Source organism: Mustela erminea, chromosome 21 (assembly GCF_009829155.1).
Source record: "Mustela erminea isolate mMusErm1 chromosome 21, mMusErm1.Pri, whole genome shotgun sequence".
NCBI classification, from domain to species: Eukaryota; Metazoa; Chordata; class Mammalia; order Carnivora; family Mustelidae; genus Mustela; species Mustela erminea.
The window spans coordinates 22,386,221-22,412,118 of NC_045634.1; the positions used below are offsets into that span (position 1 = coordinate 22,386,221).

Consider the following 25,898-nt stretch of genomic DNA (forward strand, 5'->3'; position numbering starts at 1 on the left):
ACGCTCCCGGAAGTGGGAGGTGTCCGCTCGAGTTTGTGTGGCCGCCGCCGCGGGAACGCGAGCCCGGTAATTTTTCAACGGAGAAAGGCGAGGCTTTCGGGCTTGGCCGAGTGAGAGTGAGTGAGCGAGTGTCGGGCTCCAGCCCCTCTCTTTTTACGTGACAGCTGGCATGGAGCATGAGCGGAGCAAACAGCCTAGCAGCGAGGCCGTGGCTCCCGCGCGGCTGGAGTCGCCCCGGTCCGAGTGTGGGGAGGAGCCGCAGCATCCGAATCCTGAGGTGAGTCCGCCCGCGCCCGGCAGTCGGTGTCCGGCCCTTCCATATGCCGGCGTCCCTGTCTTCGAGGGTGTCCCGCAGCAACCTCAGCCTGTGTGCCCTTCCACCCCAGCCCCGGCAGCTTTCCCTGTCCCCACCTCCGGTACCATGGTTGTCACTGAGCCCCCTCTCGCCGGAATTACCCTCGGGATGTGAGGAAATAGTCAAGAAGAGAAGTGTGTGAACTGGGGTTTTTTATAAGTTCTGCTGGGAATTCTGCTCTGATATTCTGTGCGCGCTGTCGCTGTGGTCATTCTCTCCAGCCCTTAGAGGTAATTGATAGGTTATGTTTTTAAAAAGCGCACCCTGTGCTCTAGGTATGTCATTTCTTAAGACCTGAAGCCCTTGGCCTCCCAGACTTCACAGAAGGTGGTTGTCCCTGTTAGTTGGAGATTTTGCCCATTTGCTACAATTTCATATCGACCTATGGTGTGACTTATTTTCCATAATGATTTTGACAGATCATTGGTAGATCTTAGTTACAGAGCAAAATTGTGAAGACGGCCTTCAAACTTATTTATTCGTCCTGTTGGACAGAGATAATAAATTATTGTTTGACCAGCGCTGCAGATTGTAAATAATACTAAAATTGGTTATTTCATTTCAGGAATGTATTTTGAGCACTTCCTAGAATGGGTACTTGCAGGAGGCGTCCTTGTTCTCGCTCTTGGATCTGGTTAAGGTCTTCATATAGCGGCTAGAATGATCTTAATAACATAAATCTGACTGGGTTTCTTCCCTTCCTAAGTTTTCAGTTTGCTGTCCTGCAAGACCTGGCTCCGGACCCCCAGTGCTGAATTCATCTCACACAGTTCTTCCCTTTTGCTCTCAGAGCTCTTGGCTTCATTGTTTGTTTGTTTGTTTGTTTGTTTTTTTATGGTGGATGGTCTTTTTCATTAAGGATCTTTGTATTTTCCCATTGCCCTGCATGCTCTTCTTTGGGATCTTTGCATAGTTACTGCATTCTCTTTAAGATACTACTTTCAAAGAGACCTTCCAGGCCCCTTCTCTCTAAAGAAACACTTTTCCACCCACCTCCCTCTTCAATCTGAGATCTTCATCATGTAAGTTGCTTTAGAAATATTGACTGTACTTCATTATATTTGAAAGTCTTAAAACTTTGAGATATAGCGACTTAAAACTTAGATCTATCTTCCAAATTGGTTTTAGTGACTCCTATTTGTTGAAAACCTATTGTTGGATACCATTAATAAATGGTGATACAGTTTTTTTTTTTTTTTCAATCTCAGAGCATTTTGTTGGAACTCAGCTAAGTACATTTTCATTATCCCTAATATCCATTGTTTTTGTAAAATAATAGGGGTTGCATTTTTTATGTTTTTAAGCAAGTAGGTTCCAATTTCATCAGAACTCTTCTTTTGGAAGAATTTTAATCAAGTTAAATTATACTTCTAAGGTCTTTTTTTGTGTGTGTAGTTGCAGAAGTTTTTTTGTTTGTTTTGTGGGTAATGCAGTTTTGGGCAATAAAATAATGAAAACATTCCCCAAATAACTATTTTAAAAATGTTCTTGCCACAGAGAAAAGTTTCTTTTTATCTTGTTATTAAAACATATTTTATTTCATGTTGAAATAACAAGTTGTGTTTGTTAAAAGGAATCTTCTGAATTTCAAACTATTAATCCCTTTCTCATCACAGAAAATGACAGCAATTTTGGAATACCTGCCTTTAAATGAAAATATGTCACTTGAAGTCGAAAAACATTTTTAAGTACTTAAGACAAGATAGTAAGCCTCTTTTTGGTATAAAAGATTTTTATAATCATTTTCCATAATGTAAATATCTTCTTATTTGGGATAATATAAATTATACAGCCATTTACTTGAATACAGGAAAATTGCAGAATGCCACAACACCGAAAGTGAATATTCCTCCCCATACTATGGAATCTGTCCACCCTTTCCTCATTGTATGTCCAGGACTTTATGTGAAGTGTTTCAGGTGGACATAGACATTGGGGAGTATCAATCTATATATTATTTAGTATCAATCTATGTATTATCAATCTATGTATTACTTAGTATATCAATCCATGCATTATTTAGTATCAGTCTATTATTTAGTAAACTAATTATGCATTTTAGTAGATTAATAATACAGATGAGATTTTTAATATTTTCTTTCTGCTCCTTAGTGGATTGACTTCAGCACCTTTGGAAACCATTAGTGTAGAGCTTAAATTTGGGAGAAGGCACTGATCACTGAGAACTGGACTCCGATGCCCTGAGCTTCACTGAAAGAGCCAGAGTTGGTGAAAGAGCCAGAGTTGGATCTGGGAGAGGAAGCAGATCTTCTGTTATGGAAACCATGATTTATAGCAAATTTATAAGAGGTCTTAGTGTTCTTTGTAGGTAATTTTTGTAGCTACAATCTTAGATAAGAATTAAGCAGGCAAATCAGAGAGAGAGGACTTAGCCAAAGAGTAAATTTGCTTAAATTGACTGAGCCTTCTGTTTTGGTAGACAAACTGTTAGCTCGCTGTTGACCTAAATTTTAACCTGACTGAAGATGAAGTTTAAAATTTAATGTAAATTTAAAGACACAAGATAAATTATCTTGATTAGATTCTAGTGATAAAATAGCTAGGTATTATAAATTTAACATATTATCAAAAGCTAGTTATTTCCTCAGCTTTAGTCAAAGATCAGTGTAATAAAGCTTTTTAAAGAATTTGTCAACAGGGAACTTCAATATAGTTACTCTTATTTATGGACAATTCGGATATTGGGATTGCTGATCTCTTCCTCTGACGAGATAGAAGTAATTATTGAGTATCTAGCATAATACCAAGCATTGCATTTCTAGTAAATGTGTGTTATACTAAATTGAGAACTTTGAGTGGGAAGTAGTTCCTGACCATTAGGATTAGTGCTAAGTCAGGATCTTTGGCCTGACCATGGCTATCCCTTCTTAATCTGTTATTAAAGTTCATGTGGGGACAATGTGGTAAATTATAACTAAGTTAACAAATTTTAAAATAGATTAATGGTAAGTTCCAAAGTCTTTTTGAAATTCTGAAACATACCTAATATTTGTGACATTGCATTTGGAAAATAATTAACTTATAAATGGAACTCTGTTACTTAACATATTAATAATTTGGTACTACCTGTGGAGTGATTATAGTTATGTTTTTTTATACAAAGATTTTGATTTAAGGAAAGAGGGAGGATTTATGATACAGTAACTGTAGTTCTTCTGAATAATTGGTACAATGTGAATTTTAGAAATTGTGTGTTTTGAAACCGAATATATTTCCTCCTTTGCTTTGGGTTCTAGGAAGTTTTGAGCTAGATTTCTATCTAGCCCATTTTGTTTTTATATTGGGCAATTTCTGTTAAGTTAGTGAAATGAAGTCAGGTTAAAAATTTCTGTGGGGGCACCTGTGTGGTTCAGTCTCTTCAGTGTCAGACTCTTGATTTTGGCTCAGGTCATGATCTTAGGGTTGTGGAATCAAGCCCTGCATCAAGCTCTGTGCTCAGTGGAGGACTTTGCTTGATATTCTCTCTCTCCCTCTGCCCCTACCCTTCTCACACATGTTCATTCATGCTCCCTCTCTCTCAAATAAAATCTTTTTAAAAAAATTCTCAGGAAGTCACTGACTTACACATGCATAATGCTGTAAAAGGTCATTTAAAAAATTTGTTTGTAAATTGTAGATTGTCATTTGTGAAAAGCTGTGTTCTATAGTCTATGATACGGTAATAAAATTTCCATTAATTGCACAGTGGGTATGGTGTTGGGAGCTGATATACATAATCTCATTTAATCCTTATAATAACCTTGTTTATTTTAAAACAGTTTTTAAAGATTTTATTTCTTTATTAGAGAGAGAGCTTACTGGGGGAGGGGCAGAGGAAGAGGGACAAGCAGACTCCTGCTGAGCAGGACACAGGGGAGCTGAAGTCAGATGCTTAGCCGACTGAGCTACCCAGGTACCCCTATAATAACCTTGTTTAAATGCTGTTTACCATTACCAAATGCCAAGTGTCACTTGGAATAGTATTATTATTATTATTCTTTCTTTTATGGATAAGGAAACTGAAGATCAGAGGCTAATAAGTAACTATCCAAGGTCTTGCTGCTAGTAAATGGTCAGCTAGGGCTCTGTTTTGAAGTGCTCCCAATACCAGTGCTATTTTTACTTAGCTTCATTTCCTTTAAGATATCTCATGACTTAGAACAGCAGGGTAAATTGTATTGGAAACACGTCTTTCTTCTTTCTGTGTACTTTTCATTGCACATGTAGCATGAGTAGGCCTAAGGAGTTTGAATCTTTAAGTTGTTTGTATTAATTATGTGCTGTACCTTTTTTTTTTTTTTTTGGTAGAAAAAGCAACGATGTAGATTCGATGGCCAAGAAACAAAAGAGTCTATGTTCATTACCTCCAGTGCAAGTGATTTCAGTGACCCAGTTTACAAAGAGATTGCTATTACAAATGGATGCATTAATAGAATGAGTAAGGAAGAACTCAGAGCTAAACTTTCAGAATTCAAGCTTGAAACCAGGTAATTAAAAATAACTTTTTAAAAATTTAAAAGTAGTACATGTTCACTGTAGAAAATCTTGAGAACACTGAAAAACTAACAGTCATCTATAATCCTACCATAAAGAGATCGTCATTATTAACAATTCAGATAACAGCTGTAATTTATATTCTTAAAGTATATTTATGTGCAACTCTGATTACTTCTGACAGTCTCTTAGGTGATAGACTAAGATTGCTGAGTTGAAGTCTGAATATTTTGACAATCTACCAATAATGTGTAGGAGTAGCTATCTTATTACTACATATATTTTAAATCTTTTTAGTTACTCATTTGATTGATGGTTAATTACATCTCATTAATGCGATTGGAGATGTATGTGTGTGTGTGTGTGTGTGTGTGTGTGTATTATTTTGTGTTATTTTTATAAAGAGGGTTTCTTTGAAACTAGGTAATTTGAAAAAATCACTTACCAGGAAATATTTTTTTCTGTTTTAGTTTCTGAAAGTATGCAGAATGATGGTATATCTATGTTTAACTGTATATTAAAAGAGAAAATAATGTAGCTTAGCAAATTCTGTGTGTGTGTGTGTTCAGTGAGATGTATACATACTCAGTTTTTTTTTTTTTAAGATTTATTTATTTATTTGACAGAGAGAGAGATATCACAAGTAGGCAGAAAGGCAGAGAGAGAGAGGGGGAAACAGGCTCCCTGCTGACCAGAGAGCCAATGTGGGGCTCGATCCCAGCACCCTGAGAACTGACCTGAGCTGAGGCAGAGACTTAACCCACTGAGCCACCCAGATGCCCCCTATACTCAGTTTTTAGTAATTTTTTGCAAATTGAATCACTTTATTTCAACTTGGGGCATGAGGTAAGAATGAGCTTTGGAATCCAGAAAAGCATGCTTATTTTTGATGGACAATTCAGTTGTCAGGCATTGATAAAAAAAATTGACTGCATGCAGTAAATGTTATTTTTTATTGCATGCAATAAAAGTTATTGTTTCTGGGTCCCCCTGTATCCTTTTTCTCTTTTAGGCAAGATTCCTCTTCTTTGCTTTGAAATAGAGCTTCACTACTTTTCAAAAGAACACACATGTACTTTTTTCCCTTTTAGATTGTCTACATATAACTTGTGAAGAGAGATTTTACTTCATTTCCCCCTGACTCTATGATGAAGATATAGTTTGTGAAAATTTTCTGAGCAAAATTTTTGTCGTTTCCAGAAGTGAAGATCACTTGCTTACTTGTGACCTTGCATGGCAGTTAGAGATCTAATTATATGTCTGTACATTTATTCAACTAGCATTTACTGATTTCTAAGCACTGCACTGGGCATTAAAGTTATAAAAGTAAAATGGATATGTATGTTCCCCACTTTGGAAAGCAGACAGTCTTTTGGGAACACGCACAGACAATCACAGGACAGTGTGACCAGTGCTGTGTTGGAGGTCTGGCCAAGCACAGCATGCAAATAAAGAAGAGAGTCTGTCTTAGGAATTCAGGAGTGATGATTGAATTGATAGGCCATACAGAAAAGGAATGGAGGGTAGTTGAGGCAGAAGGAACTCAAAACTAATTTCTGTAGGTATGTTTTCTGCTAAATAATCTTGCTTTTTCATCAGCTGTTGTATGACCAAAGTTACAAAACAAGAAAGTGTATCACATATTAGACAGTGGCTCATGCAGTGTTTTGTCTGTAGTGTTCGATGTACCGTGGGGAGTGGGAGCATCTGAAGATGATACAGAAATGATAGGATGTAGGCAAATTGTGAAGGAACTGTATGCCGAAGTCTGTTTAACGTATAAGCACAAGGGAGCCACTCAGGGTATTATAGCAGGAAAGTGGCGTTAGTGGATAGTTCTCAAAGTGGGGTAAAGAATGAAAAGGAGGGTTGTGGCGTTAGAAGCATTTGACAGAGTCTAGGGAAGGGAGCTCATGGGAGCCACACCAGAGACAATTCAGGAGAAGCAGATTCTGAATTCTTTTCTGAGTTAGAATTGGCAAAAGTGGTGATTATTTGGATGTGGATGGCAAAGGAGGTATTAAAGGCGACAAGTCTCTCCCTGGAGCACCTGGTTATTGTTCCTGTTGCCATTAGGTTTGCGGGCACCCCTTAAAGTAAGTGCAGCTTCTCCAAGAAAGAAAGAGAAATTAAGACGAAGGAATCCAGAGCTGCCCCATGACACAGAGGTCACTCACAGTACCTTAATATGAAGGGGCTTAAGGGATTTCCCTCCTAGATTTTGGTAATTTAGAAAATCTCAAGCAAATAAACATATTAAACCATTTTGCCTTAAAGCACTTGGTCGTCAGTATTCTCATGAATAGGATTCCTTTTCATTGGTAGTTTAGAAAGGAAAATAAAAGCTTAAAATTTTTTTTAATAGTCACTAATCAGTGATGTGACCAAAATTCCCGAGTTGTTGTTATGCACTAGTTGCAATTTAGATCTGCTTATTTTTACTGCCATTTTGTATATATGAGCTGTTAATATAAGGACTCTAACAAGTAACACTGAAACAAGTCAGCACCGGTCATGGCTTTTAATTTTTAGTATATATAGTTTGAAGAACATGACCGCAATTACCAACCATTGTTATCTATTTAGAGCAACCCTTTCTCCACCCACCAATTGTGAGACATATATTTTAAAAATACCTATAATTTCCTGAATTAAATTCTACTCATGGTACATGATGAAACCTACTTCCAGTTAAGAACCTACAAGGTATGACAAAGTTCTTCTAGAAGTGGTTTATACTAGGATATCTTCTAAATGAGTTTTCCTAGTTAAGTAGCTAATAGACATTCAACTTTACATACTAGGCTCATAGAGCTTTCATATTCATATGAATATCTTAGTTTTTTAACCTATAAAAGCCAAAAGAAAGGTATGAGACAACATAAATGTTCCATATACCTGAATGTTCTTATTCTGAAATATGTGTTTTGGCCCATAGAATAGTTCAACATTAATTTCAGTTTTTGTAATGTGTATATCATCTTGGTGTATAAGGCAATGCGGCTTTGTAGGTGGTGTATGCTAACAAGGCTTATGGTTTGAAATACTAGAATAGGAGAAAGCTCTTATGTACTACAAAAATGAAAAGTTACTTGGGAAGGAAAATACTGATGCTGTATTACATTTGATTTTAATTCTTTGCTAATTTAGCCTTAAGTCTTGCTTTCTTTACATTTATTTTAGCTAATGTTTGCTAAATTGTGCTGCAACTGCCAGTGTTCTACACAGTGCCAGCAGATAAGACTTCAGATTCGTGATTGTAAAATTCACCTGAGAGTTTATTTTCTTCTTCTTTCCTTAGAGGAGTAAAGGATGTGCTAAAGAAAAGGCTGAAAAACTATTACAAGAAGCAGAAGCTCATGTTGAAAGAGGGCAGTTGTGCTGACAGCTACTACGACTACATTTGTATCATTGATTTCGAAGCCACTTGTGAAGAGGGCAACCCACCTGAATTTATACATGAAATAATTGAATTTCCTGTGGTTTTACTGAATACCCATACCTTAGAAATAGTAAGTGAATTGTTGTATTTCAGTTTTATTCTTAGCAGCAACTCTCCTGGGGTTCTCAGTAGAGCAGGCATCTCATTTGCTATTTTAAAGCTAGAATGAGAATTCTAAAGTGGGCTGTTTGCTCTTGTGTACTTTGTATCAGCTTGATTGATAGAAAAGCTGTAATGAAATAATTTCAGAGGCTACTTCTCTCCTTTTCTAATAGCTAAAATTATAGTGTTTTTTTTCCCCGTTTGCTTGGAACACATTCTTGGCTGGCCGTCAGAATCTCCTAGGGAGTGGGGGGAAATGCCTGGCCCTCATCCCAGAGGTTCTGATTTAGTTGTCCTGTGGTGGAACCCCTCATATCAGCATGTTTTTAAACTTCTTAGTTGACATGCAGTCTGGGTTGAGAACCGGTGCTATAGATGACTGTATGCTGTGATCTCTAAAAATGGCAAATTACGGAAATCACCTTTCAACTTAGAACTGGCCATCTTTCTAGTGAGAAGTCTAGGGTGCAATGACACTCCTAAACCTTGGCCTCAAGACCTATAATGTATGTGCTTTACGTACTTGCTGTCACTGCAGTGTTAGTTCAGGAAGTCAGCAGGAATTCCCCAGATACTACTCTTTGCCGTGTAAAATCTGAGCAATGTTGTATCAGCATCTCATCCATCCAGAAGTTACTTCTGTGCTGTTCCCCAGTTGGCACCAACACGTTGGGAGCAAGTATAAAAAGGCTTATGTATTAAAATGCATAGATCTTTTTCATAGTGTTGTTCAGAGCCTCTTAGTTATAATCAGACTATTAATTTAATTTTCTTGTCCAAAGAAGATTAAAGTCAATAAATTAAAAGGAAAAATGACAGCTGTGAAGGTAATAATCTTGTATAACTCAACCAGATTTTGCTTTCTCTTTCTTACTCAAGGACATTGCTATTGCAATTCTTTTCTCTCATTTAGACAGTAATGATTTATTGCTTTCTACTGTATTGTTCCCATCACATACAGACCTGTTACTTTTCACACCATGAAAAGCTTTCACTCTGTGCCACTTCCCTGCCAGCTACCGTATTCGTTTGTTCTTTGAAAAAGGTACCTACTGCTGTCTGTTTCCTCTCATTCTCTCTTAAATCCAGTCTTCAATCCCATCACTCCATTAAAATCACTCATTAGTGTCATCTTGGATCTCTACCTAAGTCCTGGTGTAAGAGACCACTCTTTCCTTGAAACATTTTTTGCAAGTGACTATCGGTACCCCTCATTCTCTTGATTTGTCTCCAGTGTTACTCAGTTCAAAACCGAGGAATCATCCTTGACTCCTGTTTCTCTCCCATCATACGTCCAGACCAACAGCAACTCCCGTTTGCTCTGCCTTCAGAATAATACAGACCCCAGCCACTTAACTGCAGTGGTGTGACTGTAGTCTGAGCCCCCATAATTTCTTGTCTGGATTTACTGCATTCACCCTCAAACTGGTCTCGGTTTCCTTCCATGCCTCCTACAGCCAATTCTCAATATAGTGGCTAGAGTGATCCTAAAAAAGTCAAATCATTTCCTCTCTCTGCTTAAAACCTTTAGTGCCGGGTGCCTGGGTGGCTCAGTGGGTTAAGCCGCTGCCTTAGGCTCAGGTCATGATCTCAGGGTCCTGGGATCGAGTCCCGCATCGGGCTCTCTGCTCGGCAGGGAGCCTGCTTCCTCCTCTCTCTCTCTGCCTGCCTCTCTGCCTACTTGTGATCTCTCTCTGTCAAATAAATAAATAAAATCTTTTAAAAAAAAAAAAAAACCTTTAGTGGCTTTCCATTTAACTCAGTAAAAGTCATTTCCCTTAACATGAGCTATCTTCTCCTTACCTCTGATCATGCCATATTGACCTGCTTGCTATTTCTCAGAAATGCCAGGCCTGTTCTACCCCCTCACCTTCCAGGGCTTTAGTTCTAATTCCTTTCCTCCAGAGGTCTTGCTGCTAGTTCCTCCCTCCCTCTCTTCCTTCCAGGCCTTTCTTAGTTCTCACCTTCTGCATAAAGGTGATGACCTATTTAATAGTGTAGCTGAACCTGCCCCCCCATTTTTCTGATCCCATTTACCTGTTCTACTTTAATGTTTAATAGCCCTTATCACCTGTTAATTTACTATGTAATTTACTTAAGTTATTGCTAAATATTTGGTCAACAAGTGCATAGTTCTTCTCTATATCATTCTGAAAAAAGGGTTAAATACTGACTAAAGTTTTATTAATAGTGTGTTTAATATTACCTGCCTGTATTGGTAAGGGAAGTTGCAGCATCTTTTTGAAAGGTTTTCATTGAAAATCATAAAAATATTGATACTTAAAAAGATAAAGCTTCCATTTATCTATGAAATTCAATTAAGTAAAATTTTTCCTTCTGTAGCGTGTTTGGTAAATAAAGAGCATCTGACTTTTGAAGTTCAAACATTCTTTGTTCTTTAATTTTGCTCTTTTATAATAATAATCTTTATAACTCATTGGCTTCATACACTTGTGTGAAGAAAGAATTTATTATTGGGAAATAAAACATTTACTTCTCTTAATTTTTTTAATTTTCTGTCACAAAAAATATTCTTTGTCTTTTTCTCTGCATCTACCTGGTATTAATGATTGCTGCCTTTAGGCTTTGAAATTGTCATTAAGTTTTAACAAGTGACTTAGCATGTTCTAGTTTAGGGAGGCAGTATTAGGTGAGAGGAAAATTCGCACTTTGAGATAGGAGCTTGGTGATAATACTGGCCTACGAGTTCATAGAGTTGTCGTGGTTGTAAGATGGGAAGGCAAGCGTGAAGGCTTCTCGAAGAGGTTAAAGTTGCTACAGAAATATAATATTATCATCCTTTAAACTACTCCATCTCATGTTTAATTTTGACTATTCAGTATTCAGTTTATTAGAATCAATATAAAAATAAGGAGTAGTCAAGAGAAAATGAGAGAATAGTAATCTAGAGCTAATTTTCTATAACCAAAGATTGGCATGTCCTCAAAGAATTTATTATTATTTAAAAAGCTGTAACTTGAAGTTGAGGTTGCATTATTAAGCTTTACGATTTCAAATATTATGAGCAAAATTATCAACATTTTGCTCCTCAAGAAAATATTTAACCTTTGGTTTGAAGACTTGCTTTTAGACACTTGCCTTATCTTAAAATTTTTTTTGAGATATATTTATTTTAGATAGAGAGAGCACCCATGTGCACACACAAGTGGGGGAGGGGCAGGAGGAGAGGATCTCCAGCAGGCTCCATGCTCAGTGTAGAGCCTGATATGGGGCTCAGTCCCACGACCCATGCGACCATGACCTGAGCTGAAATGACAAGTCAGTTGCTTAACAACTGAGCCACCCAGGCACCCCATCTTAAATTTTTTTTATTTTTTGAAGATTTATTTATTTGAGAGAGAGAGAATGTGTGTGCGCATGTGAGTGGGGAGAGGGGCAGAGGGAGAGAATCTCTAGCAAACTCTTCACTGAGAACGGAGCCCCACTTGGGGCTGGATCTCATGACGCTTGAAATCACGACCTGAGGTGAAACCAAGAGTTGGATGCTTAACGACTGAGCCAGCCAGGTGCCACTCTTAAAATTTTTTTAAACTATGAAGTAATTAAAATTAAAGTGCTTTGGGACCAGAGAATTATCCTTAAAATGTTAAAATTCTAGAAAGGGCTATACCATGAGCACCTATGAAATTATAGTCTTCTATAGCTTAATGTTTCATGTATTTTGTGTCCTGTTTCTGAAGTCCTAGAAAATACTTTAACTTGTTCTCCTTGTTCTTCCCTTGTAGGAAGATACATTCCAGCAGTATGTGAGACCAGAGATTAACACACAACTTTCTGATTTCTGCATCAACCTAACTGGAATTACTCAGGTTCTAATTCTATGTTCCTTTTTCTAGAGTTTGGAAGAAGTTCTGAAATTAGGTTTTATTTCATAGTTTAAAAAATCATTATTATTGTAAACAAATTAATATGGTACTTTCCTTACTTGGTAAAGATTTTTCAGATTATACTGTTAAAAAAGTAGAAAAGCAAATTTTATACCTGGTAAAATCTTTCTCAGCCTTTCCTCTTAAGGACTTGTAGTGATGAAACTAAAGGTTGTATTTATTTAGATCATTAGTAAACCAAGTGTTACCTTGATGGATTTGGAGGGGAAGTTTGGAAATGTATCTCTTTATAACCTGACTGGATACATAGTTTAATGTTTTTTTTTAAGTCTCTGACTTTTTATTGTATTCTAATTGGTCTTTGTTCATTAATTTGATTCCTTTATTCATTTACTCATTCACTCAACAAGTATTTCAGTGCCTACTACGGTAGTTGCCAGGATACTGGGGATACAGAGGTGGTCAAGTCAATCTCCTTGGCTCACTCAACAATTTATAATCAGGAGGACAGACACACTAAACCAGTGGTGACAATATGGTTAGGAAGACTGACAAGTCAGTGTTTTATCTGGGTATTACGGGTATCTGATGGCAGAGGAAATAGAGAGCTGGCTAGTGTCAGACTTCTCAAGTTAGTGAACTTGGGCTGAATCATGGTAGGTCAGTGGGCAGGAAAACATAGCGAGGCATTTCGGGTGTACACTACCGATCGCTCTGCTGTGTACGGGCTGGTAAGAAAGTGGTTGAAAATAAAATGGTAGGCAGAGGGAGGCCACACCATGAAGAGTCCATGTGTCTTATCCTGAAAGCCTTGGGGGATGTTTGGAGGATTTTAAGTATGGAAGTGATGGATCAAGTTAGGAAGTTCAGTCTGGCAGAGGTGTGTCATCTGCTGCGGAAAGATCTGAGCTTTTAGATAGGGAGACCAGTTAGTGGGCCATGGCTTTTAGCAGGGAGATTTCCCTTTTTTCCACTCTGGAGAAATAGTAAGCCACTGGATTGAGATCTTAAAAAAAAAAAAAGAAAGAAAGAAAGAAAAGAAACACCGGGGATGACCTCAGATCTTAATTTTGGGAGGATTATATACTTCAGTTGAAAGCGTCCCTAATGCCTGGCTGGGAACAAGTTTTTATTATTTTAAAAATGAAATGTTAGGTGGACCTCAGCTAAGGAAATCATGTAGTGTTTAAAATATCATAGATAAGACTTTCTCTTCGTTTTCCTTTCGACGTTTCTGTTTGGGTATTTGCAGGACTACATGTAGCTACTCTTATTTTTATAAATTTTACTTTTATATCCTCAGGATCAGGTAGACAGAGCTGATACCTTCCCTCAGGTACTAAAAAAAGTAATTGACTGGATGAAATTGAAGGAATTAGGAACAAAGTATAAATATTGCATATTGACAGATGGGTGAGTATTTAGGAAAATTATCTTTTTTATCTACTTTTTTTTTAAAAGATGAAAGATGTTCATATCCATTTAACTTTTAGAATTAACACAAAAAAATTTTTCTGATAATTCTGGGGTCTCCCACAAGAGACTGTATTTTTTCTTTCACATTCTTATTTCCACTTCAGCTTTGTGTTGTTTTCTTTTTTCTACTTAAGCTTTGCATCCTAAGGATCAAAAAAAGAGGAGGGAAAGAATGATAATAGTTTAATCCAGAACTAAAGTCTAGGGAAAAGTAAATATTAGTATGTAAAACTAAAATGACTTTACTAAAGTCAGTTTTTATCGTGACGCTTCCTTGCTCAAAGAAGTCCAAACTCTTCAGTCTGGCTTTCAGCGTTCTCTCAGCTAACCCACCCACCTGGGTAGCCTGATCCACCTGCCTTTCTTGTCCACTCTGTGCATGCTGGCCATGAATCACGTGGTGTATCCTTTTTCTGTGCACATACTTATGCTCTCCTCTCTACTGGAAGGCTCTCTTCCTTTCCTACTACTGTGTTATTATTCAAAGCCCTTCTTTTGTTTTACTCCACATACTACAACTCACACTGATCTTTTTTTTTTTTTTTTTGATGTCTTATAGTCTGTATATCTGAGCCATTTGTGCTGTCATCTAAGTATTCTGATATCTAAACTTTATGTAAGACTTGTTTGCAGGGAGATTAAAAATCCTTTCAGAGTAAGAGCTTCTGCTACTTGATTGTCTTCCGTAACGCTTCCTATAGTCTGGACTCAGAACGTGTGCTCAGAAGCATTCATTCGATGGAAAGCTTAGAGGAAAGATCGGGAGGATTGAAACGAGGATTACAGGCACTGTGCCAGGGCAACTCCTATACCAGGATGCTGTTAAGATTGGAGAAGGAAGTCCCGATCAACTTCTCTTTCAAACTGGACAGATTTATACACTAAAACTGAGATGTCACTTAAATCTCTTACATCACTTGCAGTTTAGTGACCCTTACATAGGAAAAAGCATTGAGTGTAGTCACATTATAATTGTGTTTAAAAATAGAAATCTGGTAAAACCAGAGGACCTCTTTGGAAATCTGTTGATTTTAAATGTGAATGAACAATGTTCCTAGTCAGGTATATAGGTGTTTCTGTCATAACACAGTATGTGTGATTCTATAAATTATGTATGTGTGATTCATCACATTCTGGGACATAGCTCATACCTCCAGAAATAATTTGGACAGCTCAGAGTTCAGAGAAGTTACCTCAGAGGATATTTTAAATGCACAGAAGCAGTAGGATCTTGGGAACAAGCACTCATTTTTAAATTTTTTAAAAAATAGACCTGAAAGTACTCTCAGCACTATAGCAGCTGAATTGAGAACTTTTTTCTTTCCTGCTGAAGGTTATAATTTGTACGGCTGTTGTGTCACCTCCCTTCCCTAGGAAAAAACCATGTATGAACCAACATGATTTCCATATGATACAATCAGTATTTTCCTACTTAACAATGTAAGTTGATTAGTGTTATAGAAACATAACGCTGTAACAGAGCAAATTGTATTCTCACCATTTAATACCAGCTACTTTCATCTTTCAAATATTTTGTTCATTTGTTTTTTTATTTTGTTTCAAAGCATACCCTCAAAAAACTTCCTAATACAATATATCTAGCATTAAAAGTAAGCTTAGCAGTGTTATTTTAGGATTGTGAAAAAATAATTAACAAGATAGAGGTCTGCCCAAGTAATCAGAACCATGCAAGTGATCATGATTAGCCTAGTAAGATTTGTTTATGAAAAAAAGTTTGATATACCTGACTTCTACTTTCCTTTGTTGTTTATTTTTGAATTAGTATTTTGGAAGTAGGTTAATTTTGTAAGCTTGTTGATGTGTGTGAATATCAGAAAGGTGACATGTAAATAAAAAACAATTAGAATGACTTAGAACAGTAGAGCATTTATTTTATCATTTTTCTACCCCTGTTTTTGATTTTACAAGTTCGTGGGATATGAGTAAGTTCCTGAACATTCAGTGCCGGCTAAGCAGGCTCAAATATCCTCCTTTTGCTAAAAAGTGGATCAATATTCGAAAGTCGTATGGAAACTTTTACAAGGTAAAATTTCTCTATATTATTGATTGTACTACTCTTAATGATAAATTTATTACATTTTGCTTTTATGGTAAGTTGTGATTTACTAGGTGCTTTTCACAGGAAAAGGCCATATATTTTAGTTCTAAGTTTTTATAATACAAACACCAGGATGATTATATGAATTTAGGAAGTTGAGTTATTTTTCTTTTAATCCGTTACCATTATTTGAATAGGTTAACTTTAAGTACATGATCTTTAAGAGAGGCTTGAAATTGTGGGGGTATTCAGTATGTGAATTGTTTGTGGAACAAATGCTCCCCACTGAACTTTAATTTTATCAAAGTTAATACATAAGTGTAGTGTAAATTTTTAAAGTAGTACTACAAAGCTTATGAAAAATGGCCTTCATCCACTACGGCCTTCCCCAGTACTGGTCCTTATTCTCCTTACCCTCCTGAGGCAAACACTTTGAACTTTTGTAGCTATTTCTTCCAGTATTTACCTTCATACTTCTAAATGATATGTTTATCCTATTTCTTGAATTTTCAGTTTGAGTTATATATGGAGTCTTACAATGGAAGATGATATTTAGCTCTGTATGAAAGCCATCATACCTGCATGTCCTCCCCTCTGCGTGTCTTCTTAATTAGTTACATTATCGGTATAAGCAAATCATTATCAGTGCTTACGTTGTTGTAGCAATGGAGAGTGTTCACCACTTTTCCCAAGATTTTTATAAGCGCCTTCAGTTGTTTTCTTGTCCTGTTACTTTCCATTCAATCTGGAAATCATTCTCCGTATTCAAAACACTCAGTGATCTGTTTCCTTTCTTTGTCCTTTCTTTCTTTTTCTTTTCTTTTTTCCTTCCTTCCTTCCTTTTTTCCTTTTCCTTTTTCCTTGGAGGCTACCTTCCTATAGCTTTTAATTCTGTTCTAATCTGAACTATTTGTTCTTCAGGCTTCTTCTAAAGTCATCCTAAGAGATTCTTTCCTTGCTTCTCTGTCATGTTTTAGACTTTGTGTCATCTTCTTTTACACCCTCATCTTGGTGAAGCACATCCTAAAGTAATTTCATGAGAAAAGGTACTGTCCCTTAAAAACATTTTTTGTAATTTTCCCATTTTTTTTTAAAGCTGAGAAATATACATACAGAAAAGTGGAGTTTGATTGTTTTAAAGTGAAATCCCTTGTAAGTTCCACTCTCTTAATTCCTTTCCTTTCTCCCAGAGCCCTCCACCCCCGCCCCCCCCCCCGCATATAGTTCACACTTCCATGGAAATCATTTTCTTGTTTTTCCTTAAAGCTTTAATATTTATGTGTCTATCTTATACTATATCTTATACTATGTAGTTTACTTTTGCTTCTTTTTGAACATGGTATAATTAACATTGTATTGGCTATATTGTTCATTTTGCTTTTTTTTTGCAAGATTATGTTTGAGATTTGTTGATGTTGTGTATGTAGCTATACTTAGTTTATTTTATTGCTGTGGAGAATTTCATTGTGTGAATACATAGTAGTTTATTTATCTGTCCTGCTTTGACCATTTTGGGGACTTTTAGGTACAGCATTGTTATAAACATTCCTGCACATGTCTTCTGGCACCTTTGTGCACTCATTGCTCCAGGGTATAAGCCTACTAGTAGAATTGCTTATTCATAGGATATGTGCATCATTGCTATTAGGTAATGCAAAAATAGTTTTCTGATTTGTACTCTCCCCAGAAGAGTGGATGAACTTAAAATTGCTCCACATCTTTGCCAGCATCTGGTATTGCCAGACATTTTAAATGTTTATATATCTGGTGAATGTGGGATGCCATCTCATTAAGGGTCTAATTTGCATTTGCCTAATTACTCATGACTTGGAGCCTGAGCTTGTTTTCTTATGGTTCTTAGTCTTTCGAATTTATTTTGTGAAGTCCCTGTTTAAGTCTTCCCATTTTAAAATATTGGGTGGCCTGTCCTTTTGTAATTGTAGATTATAATTTGTGATTGTTTATAGATATTTATCTTGGATAATAGTCTTTTGATTATATTTGGTAATTTTTTTTTCCTTTTTTGTGAATTTATCTTTTCACTTATTTTGTGATCTTAAAAAAAAAAATCTGTTATGGATAATTACAAATATATGCAAAAGTTGACAGGTGTAACAAGCCCTCATGACCCAGTTTTAACAAGCCAGTTTTAATAGGTATAAGCTCATGGTCAGCCTTGTTTCATCTGCATCTCTACCCACTTTTCCCTTTCCTTACTCTTTTGAAGCCAATCTCAAATGTTACTTCCTTTTTTTTTTTTTTTTTTAAGATTTTATTTATGTGACAGACAGAGATCACAAGTGGGCAGAGAGGCAGGCGGAAAGAGAGGGGAAAGCAGGCTCCCCACCTAGCAGAGAGTCTGTCCAACCCAGGGCTTGATCCCGGGACCCTGAGATCATGACCTGAGCCGAAGGCAGAGGCCAACCCACTGAGCCACCCAGGCACTCCTCAAATGTTATTTCCTTTGATTTGTAAACATTTCATTATGTAGCTCCAAAAAACAAGGAACCGTTTTTAAAAACATAACCATCACACCATTATCACACTTAGAAAATAATCAACCATAATTCCTTAATATCATCAAGTGGTTATAGCTTTCTTTTAAAATTTAATTTAATTAGTTAATTTTAAAAATTGACGTGTAGTTGACATTTATTAGTTTCAGGCGTACAACATAGTGATTGGACAATTCTGTTACATTATGCCGTGCTCACCACAATGTGTTACCGTTTGCTAGCATATATTGTTACAGTTATTATTGACTGTATTGCTGTACTTTTTATTCCCCTGCCTTTTTTTATAACTGGGGTTTATACCTCTTAATTCCCTTCACCTCTTTTTTTTTCCTTTTACCTTTTGTGATTTGAATCCGGATCCGAATAAGGTCCACACATTTAAAGTTGGTTGACATGTCTCTTTTAAGTTTTTTAATCTCTAAATTTGTTTTCCACCTCGTTTTTTTCTCTAGCAATTTAATATTATTATTTTTTTAAGAAATGGAGCCATTTTGGGATGCCTGGGTGGCTCGGTCGGTTAGGTGTCTGCCTTTGGTTCAGGTTCTGATCCCAAGGTCCTGTGATCAAATCCCACAAAGTTGGGGAGGGGGATCGTTGCTCAGCAGGGAGCATGCATCTTCCTCTGCCTGCCACTCCCCCCTGCATGTGTGCTCTCTCTCTCTCTCTGTCTGACAAATAAATAAAATCTTTAAAAGAAAGAAAGAAAGAAATGGAGCCATTTTTCCATTTTCCCAGTCTGGATTTTGCTAATTGTATCCTGTGATATTAATTCAGATGCCTCTACTTTCTTTCTTTCTTTCTTTTTTTTAAGATTTTATTTATTTGACAGAGACACAACAAGAGTGGGAACACAAGCAGGGGAGTGGGAGAGGGAGAGGCAGGCTTCCCGCCAAGCAGGAAGCCCGATGTGGGGCTCAGTCCCAGGACCCTGAGATCATGACCTGAGCCAAAGGCAGATGCTTTAAGACTAAGCCATGCAGGTGCCCCATATCCTCTGTGTTTCATGTAAATTGTAGGGGCTCAGTCATCTTTAGGTTTGCTTTTTTTTTTTTTTTTTTTTTACTATACCTCCCAGGCAACAATGCATTCTTACATTAGGGTGTCTTTCTCAAACCTTTAACTCTATTTATTTTAAGGATAATTACTAATAATTAATAAAGCCATAAAATAATTTTTAAGTCTGCATAAAAACATCCACAGCTCACAATACATCACAATACATGGAGTGTTCAGAAAGTTGTAGATATATAGTAAGACAATAACATTGTCAAGTGCTCTTTTGAATATAGTATTTTTTTTTGGTGGATCTATTTATGTTGACCAATTTATTAGGCTGCTCTTTTCTTTTTTCTTTTTTAAAGATTATATTTATTTATTTGCCTGAGAGAGAGAGTGAGCAAGAGTGCACAAGCAAAGGGAGCGGCAGGCAGAGGGAGAAGCAGGGTCTCTCTGCTCAGAAGGGATAGGATGCTCGTTCTATATGGTTTTCCTGTATTCATGATGGTTATCAACTTTAATGCCAGTTAGTGGAAGTTGAGGAAATGTAACCTTTTTTTTTTTTTAAATGTTGCCTTCTTTTGTTTTGTTTTGTTTTCCTGATTTAAGTAGGCCTAAAAGTCTTAACACAATTTTTTTCTGTATAGGATGCTACCAGTGTATAGTCTTCAGTATGTACAAAGTATTCTTTCTCCTTTTTAAAACTATAGATATAAATGACTTTTTACCCACTCTTTCTTGGGAGTGGAGATAGATCATTACGTTTGAAATTATCTCTATCCTTTTCATAAGTTTAAGAAACTTACAGGGCAAGCATAATACTTTTCTCTTTAATAGCTGGCCTAAACTTACAGTGGGTTTGATTTTTCTGTAAGTAAGCTGAAACAATATGAATAAAAATACAGGTTACAGATGCAATTTTATACCAGATTTTAGGAAATAAACTTACTTATCTATGGCATTATCATACTCAAATGTAGGTTCAGCATTTACAAAATTATACAAACATGTTTATTTCTTTAGTAGTTCTGTATATGCATTAAAATGTCATTTTTGAAGTATAAGTAAAGAATGAAATATGCTTTGGGGAGGTGAAAGCTATGTTTGTTTTTGTTATTTGTTTTTGTCTTTTTATTTTCCTGTACAAATACTCAGTTCTGGGTTGGATTTGAGGTAAGGTCTCAATGGATTTCGTTTTCCACTGAAAACAGACAACTTCTGCCTGTGCTCTTCATCTTGTTAAATAAGAGGCTTATTTACACATACAAAAGGTTGAAAGCTATGGAAAAATGTTCATTGCTTTTCTGTGAGTGACTAGACCCTCTTCTTTTGCAGAAATTGCAGCTATTCTAAAGGCAGATGAGTAAATCTCATCTCTACAGTATGATCAGACTCTACATTACAAAGCTCTTTTCAGAGTCAGGTTATGTGGCCGAGCAGATTTTGAGAAAGTTTATTTATTTATTATTATTTTTTTAACCTAGCTGTACTCTGTGTTCAATGGGAAGAAAAATACTAATTTTCTACAGTTTTTCCAGATGGCTTTCAGTAGGTCTTGAGACTTGCAAATAACTTTCTCACTGCCAAGCCCAAGCAAAAGTGTGAACATTTCAGATTATTATTATTATTATTTTTTGCAATGTGATTTTTCCAAAGACTTAATTTTCTTCAAAATCCAAGAATCTTGTCACTGGAAGTTAAATGTTTTCTACAGGGTCTTCTAGAGATTTCTTCAATTGGTTTATGTAATGAAAATGTCTAGGCTAGTTTTTGTAGCCCTTCTTCAAACCACTCCGCAAATTTTGGCCTACTGTTTTCCTACCATTCACTTTTCAAGTCAGGCATCTTGCCGGGAACTTTTCCTTGCCAGGCCAGAGGAAGTGTGAAGTTTATGTGTTCTTTATCCAGGTTTTCACACAGCTATTAAATTTTAGACATGATTGAGTGAATTGGTCTTTGTTTAACAGAGTTAATCACTTTGCTGGCACTGTCCAGGACTTTTCATGTTAACTCTGATTCATTTTGTGGTAAAATATGCATAACAAATTTACCATTTAGCCATTAAGTACACAGTTCAGTGTCAGAAAGAACATTCATACTGTCATGGAACCATCACCGCCATTCGTTTCCAGGGCTTTTTCATCTTCCAAACCTGAAACTATACCTTTTAAAAAGTGACTCTCTGTTCCCCCTTCCTTTGGCCCCTGGTAACCACCATTCTGCTTTCTGTCTCTGAATTGTACCATTCTAGGTATCTCATGTAACTGGAATCATACAGTATATTGTCCTTTTGTTCCTGGCATATTTCACTTAGCATAGTGTCTTCAAGATTCAGACATGTGGTAGCATGTGTCAGAATTTCCTTCCTTTGTAAAGCTAAATAATAATTCCATTGTTTGAGAAGCTCCTTCCTTTTGAAGGTGGAATAATATTTCATTAGATTTATATCCCATTTTGTTTATCCCTTCATCTTCTGTAGACACTTGGGTTCTTCCACCTTTCGGCTGTTGTAAATAATGCTCCAGTGAATGTGGGTGTGCAAATAACTGAGTCCCTGCTTTCAGTTCTTTGGGTACATACCCAGAAGTGGAATTGGATCATATGGTAGTTCTGTGTTTAATTTTTTGAGGAACTTCCATGTCACAGCTGCAGCACCATTTTACATTCTCACCAGCAATGCACAAGGGTTCCAGTTTCTCTGCATCCTTGCCAACACTTAGTTTCCATTTTCTTGCCCTTTTTTTTAAAATAATAGCCATTTAATGGGTTTGGAGTGGTATCTCATTATGGTATAAATTTATACTTCCAGAATGATGAGTAATGTTGAGCAGTTTTTTGTGAACTTATTGGCTAGTTGTACATATCTGGAGATATGTCTGTTCAAGTCCTTTGACCAGTTTGAAATCAAGTAGTTTTTTGTTTTTTTTTAAAACTATTATCGTTGAGTTTTAGGAATCCTTTTTTTTAAAGATTTTATTTGAGAGAGCAAGCATGAGCACTGGCAGTGTAGAGGGAGAGGGAGAAAAAGACTGCCCACCAAGCACTGAACCTAAGGCCAGGACTCAATCCCAGGACCCTTGGCGTCATGACCTGAGCTGAAGGCAGATGCTTAACCAACTGAGCTATTCAGGCACCCAGGAATTCTTTATATATTCTGGATATTAATCCTTTTTCAGATCTATGACTTCCAAATATTTTCTTCCATTCTGTTGGCTGCTTTTCTCTGTTGATAGTGTGCCCTTTGAGATACAAAAGTTTTAAATTTTCATGAAGTCCAGTTTATCTGGTTTTTCTTTTGTTGCCTCTGCTTTTGGTGTTATATCCAAGAAACCATTGCCAAATCCAGTGTCATGAAAACTTCTCCTGTAGGTTTTCTTCTAAGACTTTTATAGTTTGGACTTAGGTTTAGGTTTTGATCCATTTTGAGTTAATGTTTTATTAGTGATTGTTTTGAATTTGTAGATTATGTTAGATTGATAGCTGAACAATATTAAATCTTTCAATTTATGAACACAGATGTCTTCCCATTTATTTATACTGTCTTTAATTTCTTTCAGCAACACTTTTTAGTTTTTGATGTACAAGTCTTTCACATCTTTGGTTATTTTTTTTTTTTTTTTTTTTTTTTTTTTTTGGGTTACTGAAATGGAATTGTTTTCTTAATTTCCTTTTTGGATTCTACATTGTTAGTTTATAGAAATGCACCTGATTTTTCTGTGTTGATTTTGTATCCTGTGACTTTGCTGTCTTTGCTTATTAGTTCTGACAATTTTTTGGTGGAATCTTCAGGACTTTCTGCATATGAGATCATGATAGCTGCCAACAAAGATCACTTTACTTCTTCCTTTCCGATTCAGATCTTTTATTTTTTTTTCATGCCTACTTGTTCTGGTTAGAATTTCTGATGTTATTTTGAATGGAAGTGGTAAAAGTGAGCATCCCTATTTTGTTCCTGATCCTAGAGGAAAAGCTTTCAGCCTTCTTACCATTGAATATGATGTTCACTCTAAATTTTTTTAAAAATGGACTTTATTATTTTGAGGTAGTTTTTTTCTATTCCTTGTTTGTTGAGTATCTTATGAAAAAATGTTTAATCTTGTCAAATGGCTTTCTGCATCATTTGAGGTGATCATGTGTTTCTTCCTTCATTCTGTTAATATGGTTTGTTACATTGATTATTCTTTGTATGTTGAACCATCCTTACTTTCCAAGAATAGATCGCACTTGGTCGTGGTGTATAATTCATCTAATATGCTGCTGAATTTGGTTTGCTAGTATTGTTGAGGATTTTTATGCCAATATTTTTAAGGGATAATGGTCTCAAGTTTTCTTGTAGTGTCTTTGACCTCGATATCAGGATAATGCCAAGCTTATCAAATGATTTAGGAAATGTTTCTTTGTCTTCAGTTTTTTGCAAGAGTTTGAGAAGGATTAGTGTTAAGACTTATTTAAATGTTTTTGTAGAATTCACCATCGAAGCCATCAAGTTCTGGGCTTCTATTTGTTGGGAGGTTTTTGATTACCAGTTCAGTCCTCTTTACTTACTGTAGGTCTGTTCAGGTTTTGTTTTCTTCAGCATTCAGTCTTGGTAGGTTGTGTGTGTCTAGGAATAGTCCAATTGACCTAAGTTGTCCAACATGTTGGAAAAGTACATTTTTCTAGGTGATACTTAATGAAAGGACCAGAATGCATTATGGTATTACAGTTTAGGATAATTATTAATTTTTATCATGGTGCTTTTATATCATTTGCTTTGTGATTCTCCCAATAACCCAGTGAATAAAGAGTATAACTGTTAGTCTTATTTTACAGATGAAGAAACCAAGACCCTAAAGTGTATAGGTGACATATAGCTATACAAACTACAGAATGTAAAACTTAACATGTACAGTTGATAGAATAGTGGTTCTCGAAAGTGGAGGGGCATATTGGAATTTGGGGAGTGAGATTTTTACATTTACCAAATTGGAGCCGGTGTTTAAATAGGTTGAAGAACACCACATGATAATTTCTTTCATGCTGGATCTTCATTATCTTTAGTCATAGAAAGGCTGTAGTTTGTTTTTTGGTGTATCTGTCTAAGGAATCTGTCAATACATTATACACCATATGTGTATATGTATTATGTATATGTATATGTATTATACACTGTAATACATTATAGTAAAATACCATGGAAAAGAATGTTTGGATTAAAATGGTAGAGCTTTGGGGTGCTTGGGTGGCTCACTTCGCTGAGTGTCTGACTCTTGATCTTGGTTCAGGTCTTGATCTCAGGGTTGTGAGTTCAAGCACCGTGTTAGGCTCCACACTGGGTGGGGAACCTACTTTAAAAAAAAATGGTAGAGCTTCAACTTAGATATCCAGAACAGTACATTTCCTTTCATAAATGTGATTTTTCAAATTACAGACCTGCAAACCCTTTAGATGTCTTGAGGATTCTACCGATTTATATGTATTTTCATTTATAACTTGAGAATTTTTTTAAAGTTCTGAAGGTTTAAATTATTTATTTGCTTCATTTGACCAAGAGTACTTGCCCTTTACCTAACTTTAGCTGTTACCATTAATTTTTATTTTCTTATTTTTCACAATGGCTTACAGAAAACTAAAGAATTATTTACTAAGTTGTTTATTTTCCAGGTTCCTAGAAGCCAAACCAAATTGACAATAATGCTTGAAAAGCTAGGAATGGATTATGATGGGCGGCCTCACAGTGGTCTTGACGACTCTAAGAACATTGCCCGAATAGCAGTTCGAATGCTTCAAGATGGATGTGAACTCCGAATTAATGAGAAAATGCACGCAGGACAGCTAATGAGTGTGTCTTCTTCGTTACCAATAGAGGGCACTCCAGCTCCACAAATGCCGCATTCTAGAAAATAACAGCATTTTTGCCCTTTGCCCACAGATCATTCACTCTAACTGGAGTTGCTACAAAGGGGTAGCAGGTGAATACTCATTGAATTAGTCCTGTGGTGCAATATTTACAGTCTTACTACAGTTATATATAAATGTGTGTGAACAGATTCTGTGGGGAGGGCATATTGAATTTTTTGTCACCAGCACTTTTGATATGAGCAGTATTTGTTACACAGTAACAGTTCCTGCTTAGAATTGACTTTTTTAATTTAAGGTGTCCAAGACGTGTTCCTTTTGGTTTTAAAATGCAAAGGCTTACTGGCGCTCTCCTTGAATGTAGTATCTTACTGATGTTAAGATATATAATGTATTTCTACATTAACATCATTAGATCAAGTCATTTCTTACAGTGCAGGAAAGATTGGAAAGCCTTATCTAGGCTTTGGGTTTTAAGACTATCACAGTCCTTTTGACTTTTGAATTCTGTATGTGAAGTTCAGCTGTGCATGGTGAATTTCATAAAGTACTTGGTACACATATCTGCCTACATTTCTTTTCAATTTGTAGTTGGAAGACTTGGGTAGATTATAGGGTCTTGTTAAGAAGTCAGTTACTGATGAGGTTAATGGAAAGTCAGAAGAAAATACCATTTAAAGGAATATAAGGGCTGTAGCTCAGACTTTATCATACATAAACATATCACTGGGGTTCTTTGGACTTTATTTTTTGATTCCCCTCCCTCTTGTGA

General features: G+C 36.2%; 1 protein-coding gene across 2 annotated transcripts; it reads left to right on the plus strand.

The window, feature by feature from the left end:
- On the plus strand, nucleotides 1-25,687 carry ERI1 (exoribonuclease 1). Of its 2 annotated transcripts, XM_032329100.1 has the most exons (8): nucleotides 191-277; nucleotides 2,468-2,680; nucleotides 4,664-4,842; nucleotides 8,151-8,361; nucleotides 12,140-12,223; nucleotides 13,545-13,654; nucleotides 15,647-15,761; nucleotides 24,932-25,687. In XM_032329100.1, exons 3-8 carry the CDS (start codon nucleotides 4,709-4,711, stop codon nucleotides 25,172-25,174), a joined length of 897 nt encoding a protein of 298 aa, XP_032184991.1. In that variant the 5' UTR covers nucleotides 191-277; nucleotides 2,468-2,680; nucleotides 4,664-4,708; the 3' UTR covers nucleotides 25,175-25,687. The 2 variants fall into 2 exon arrangements, with proteins under 2 accessions (XP_032184990.1, XP_032184991.1); XM_032329099.1 differs by lacking the exon at nucleotides 2,468-2,680 and having other exon boundaries at nucleotides 1-277.
- The last annotated feature ends 211 nt before the right edge of the window (nucleotides 25,688-25,898 follow it).

Bases quoted from the DNA above. Each gene is read 5' to 3' on its own strand.
- ERI1 (XM_032329099.1), top strand. From the start codon at position 170: ATGGAGCATGAGCGGAGCAAACAGCCTAGCAGCGAGGCCGTGGCTCCC. The intron at 8,362-12,139 runs GTAAGTGAATTG...CTTCCCTTGTAG, and splicing joins ATACCCATACCTTAGAAATA to GAAGATACATTCCAGCAGTA. The intron at 15,762-24,931 runs GTAAAATTTCTC...TTTATTTTCCAG, and splicing joins CGTATGGAAACTTTTACAAG to GTTCCTAGAAGCCAAACCAA.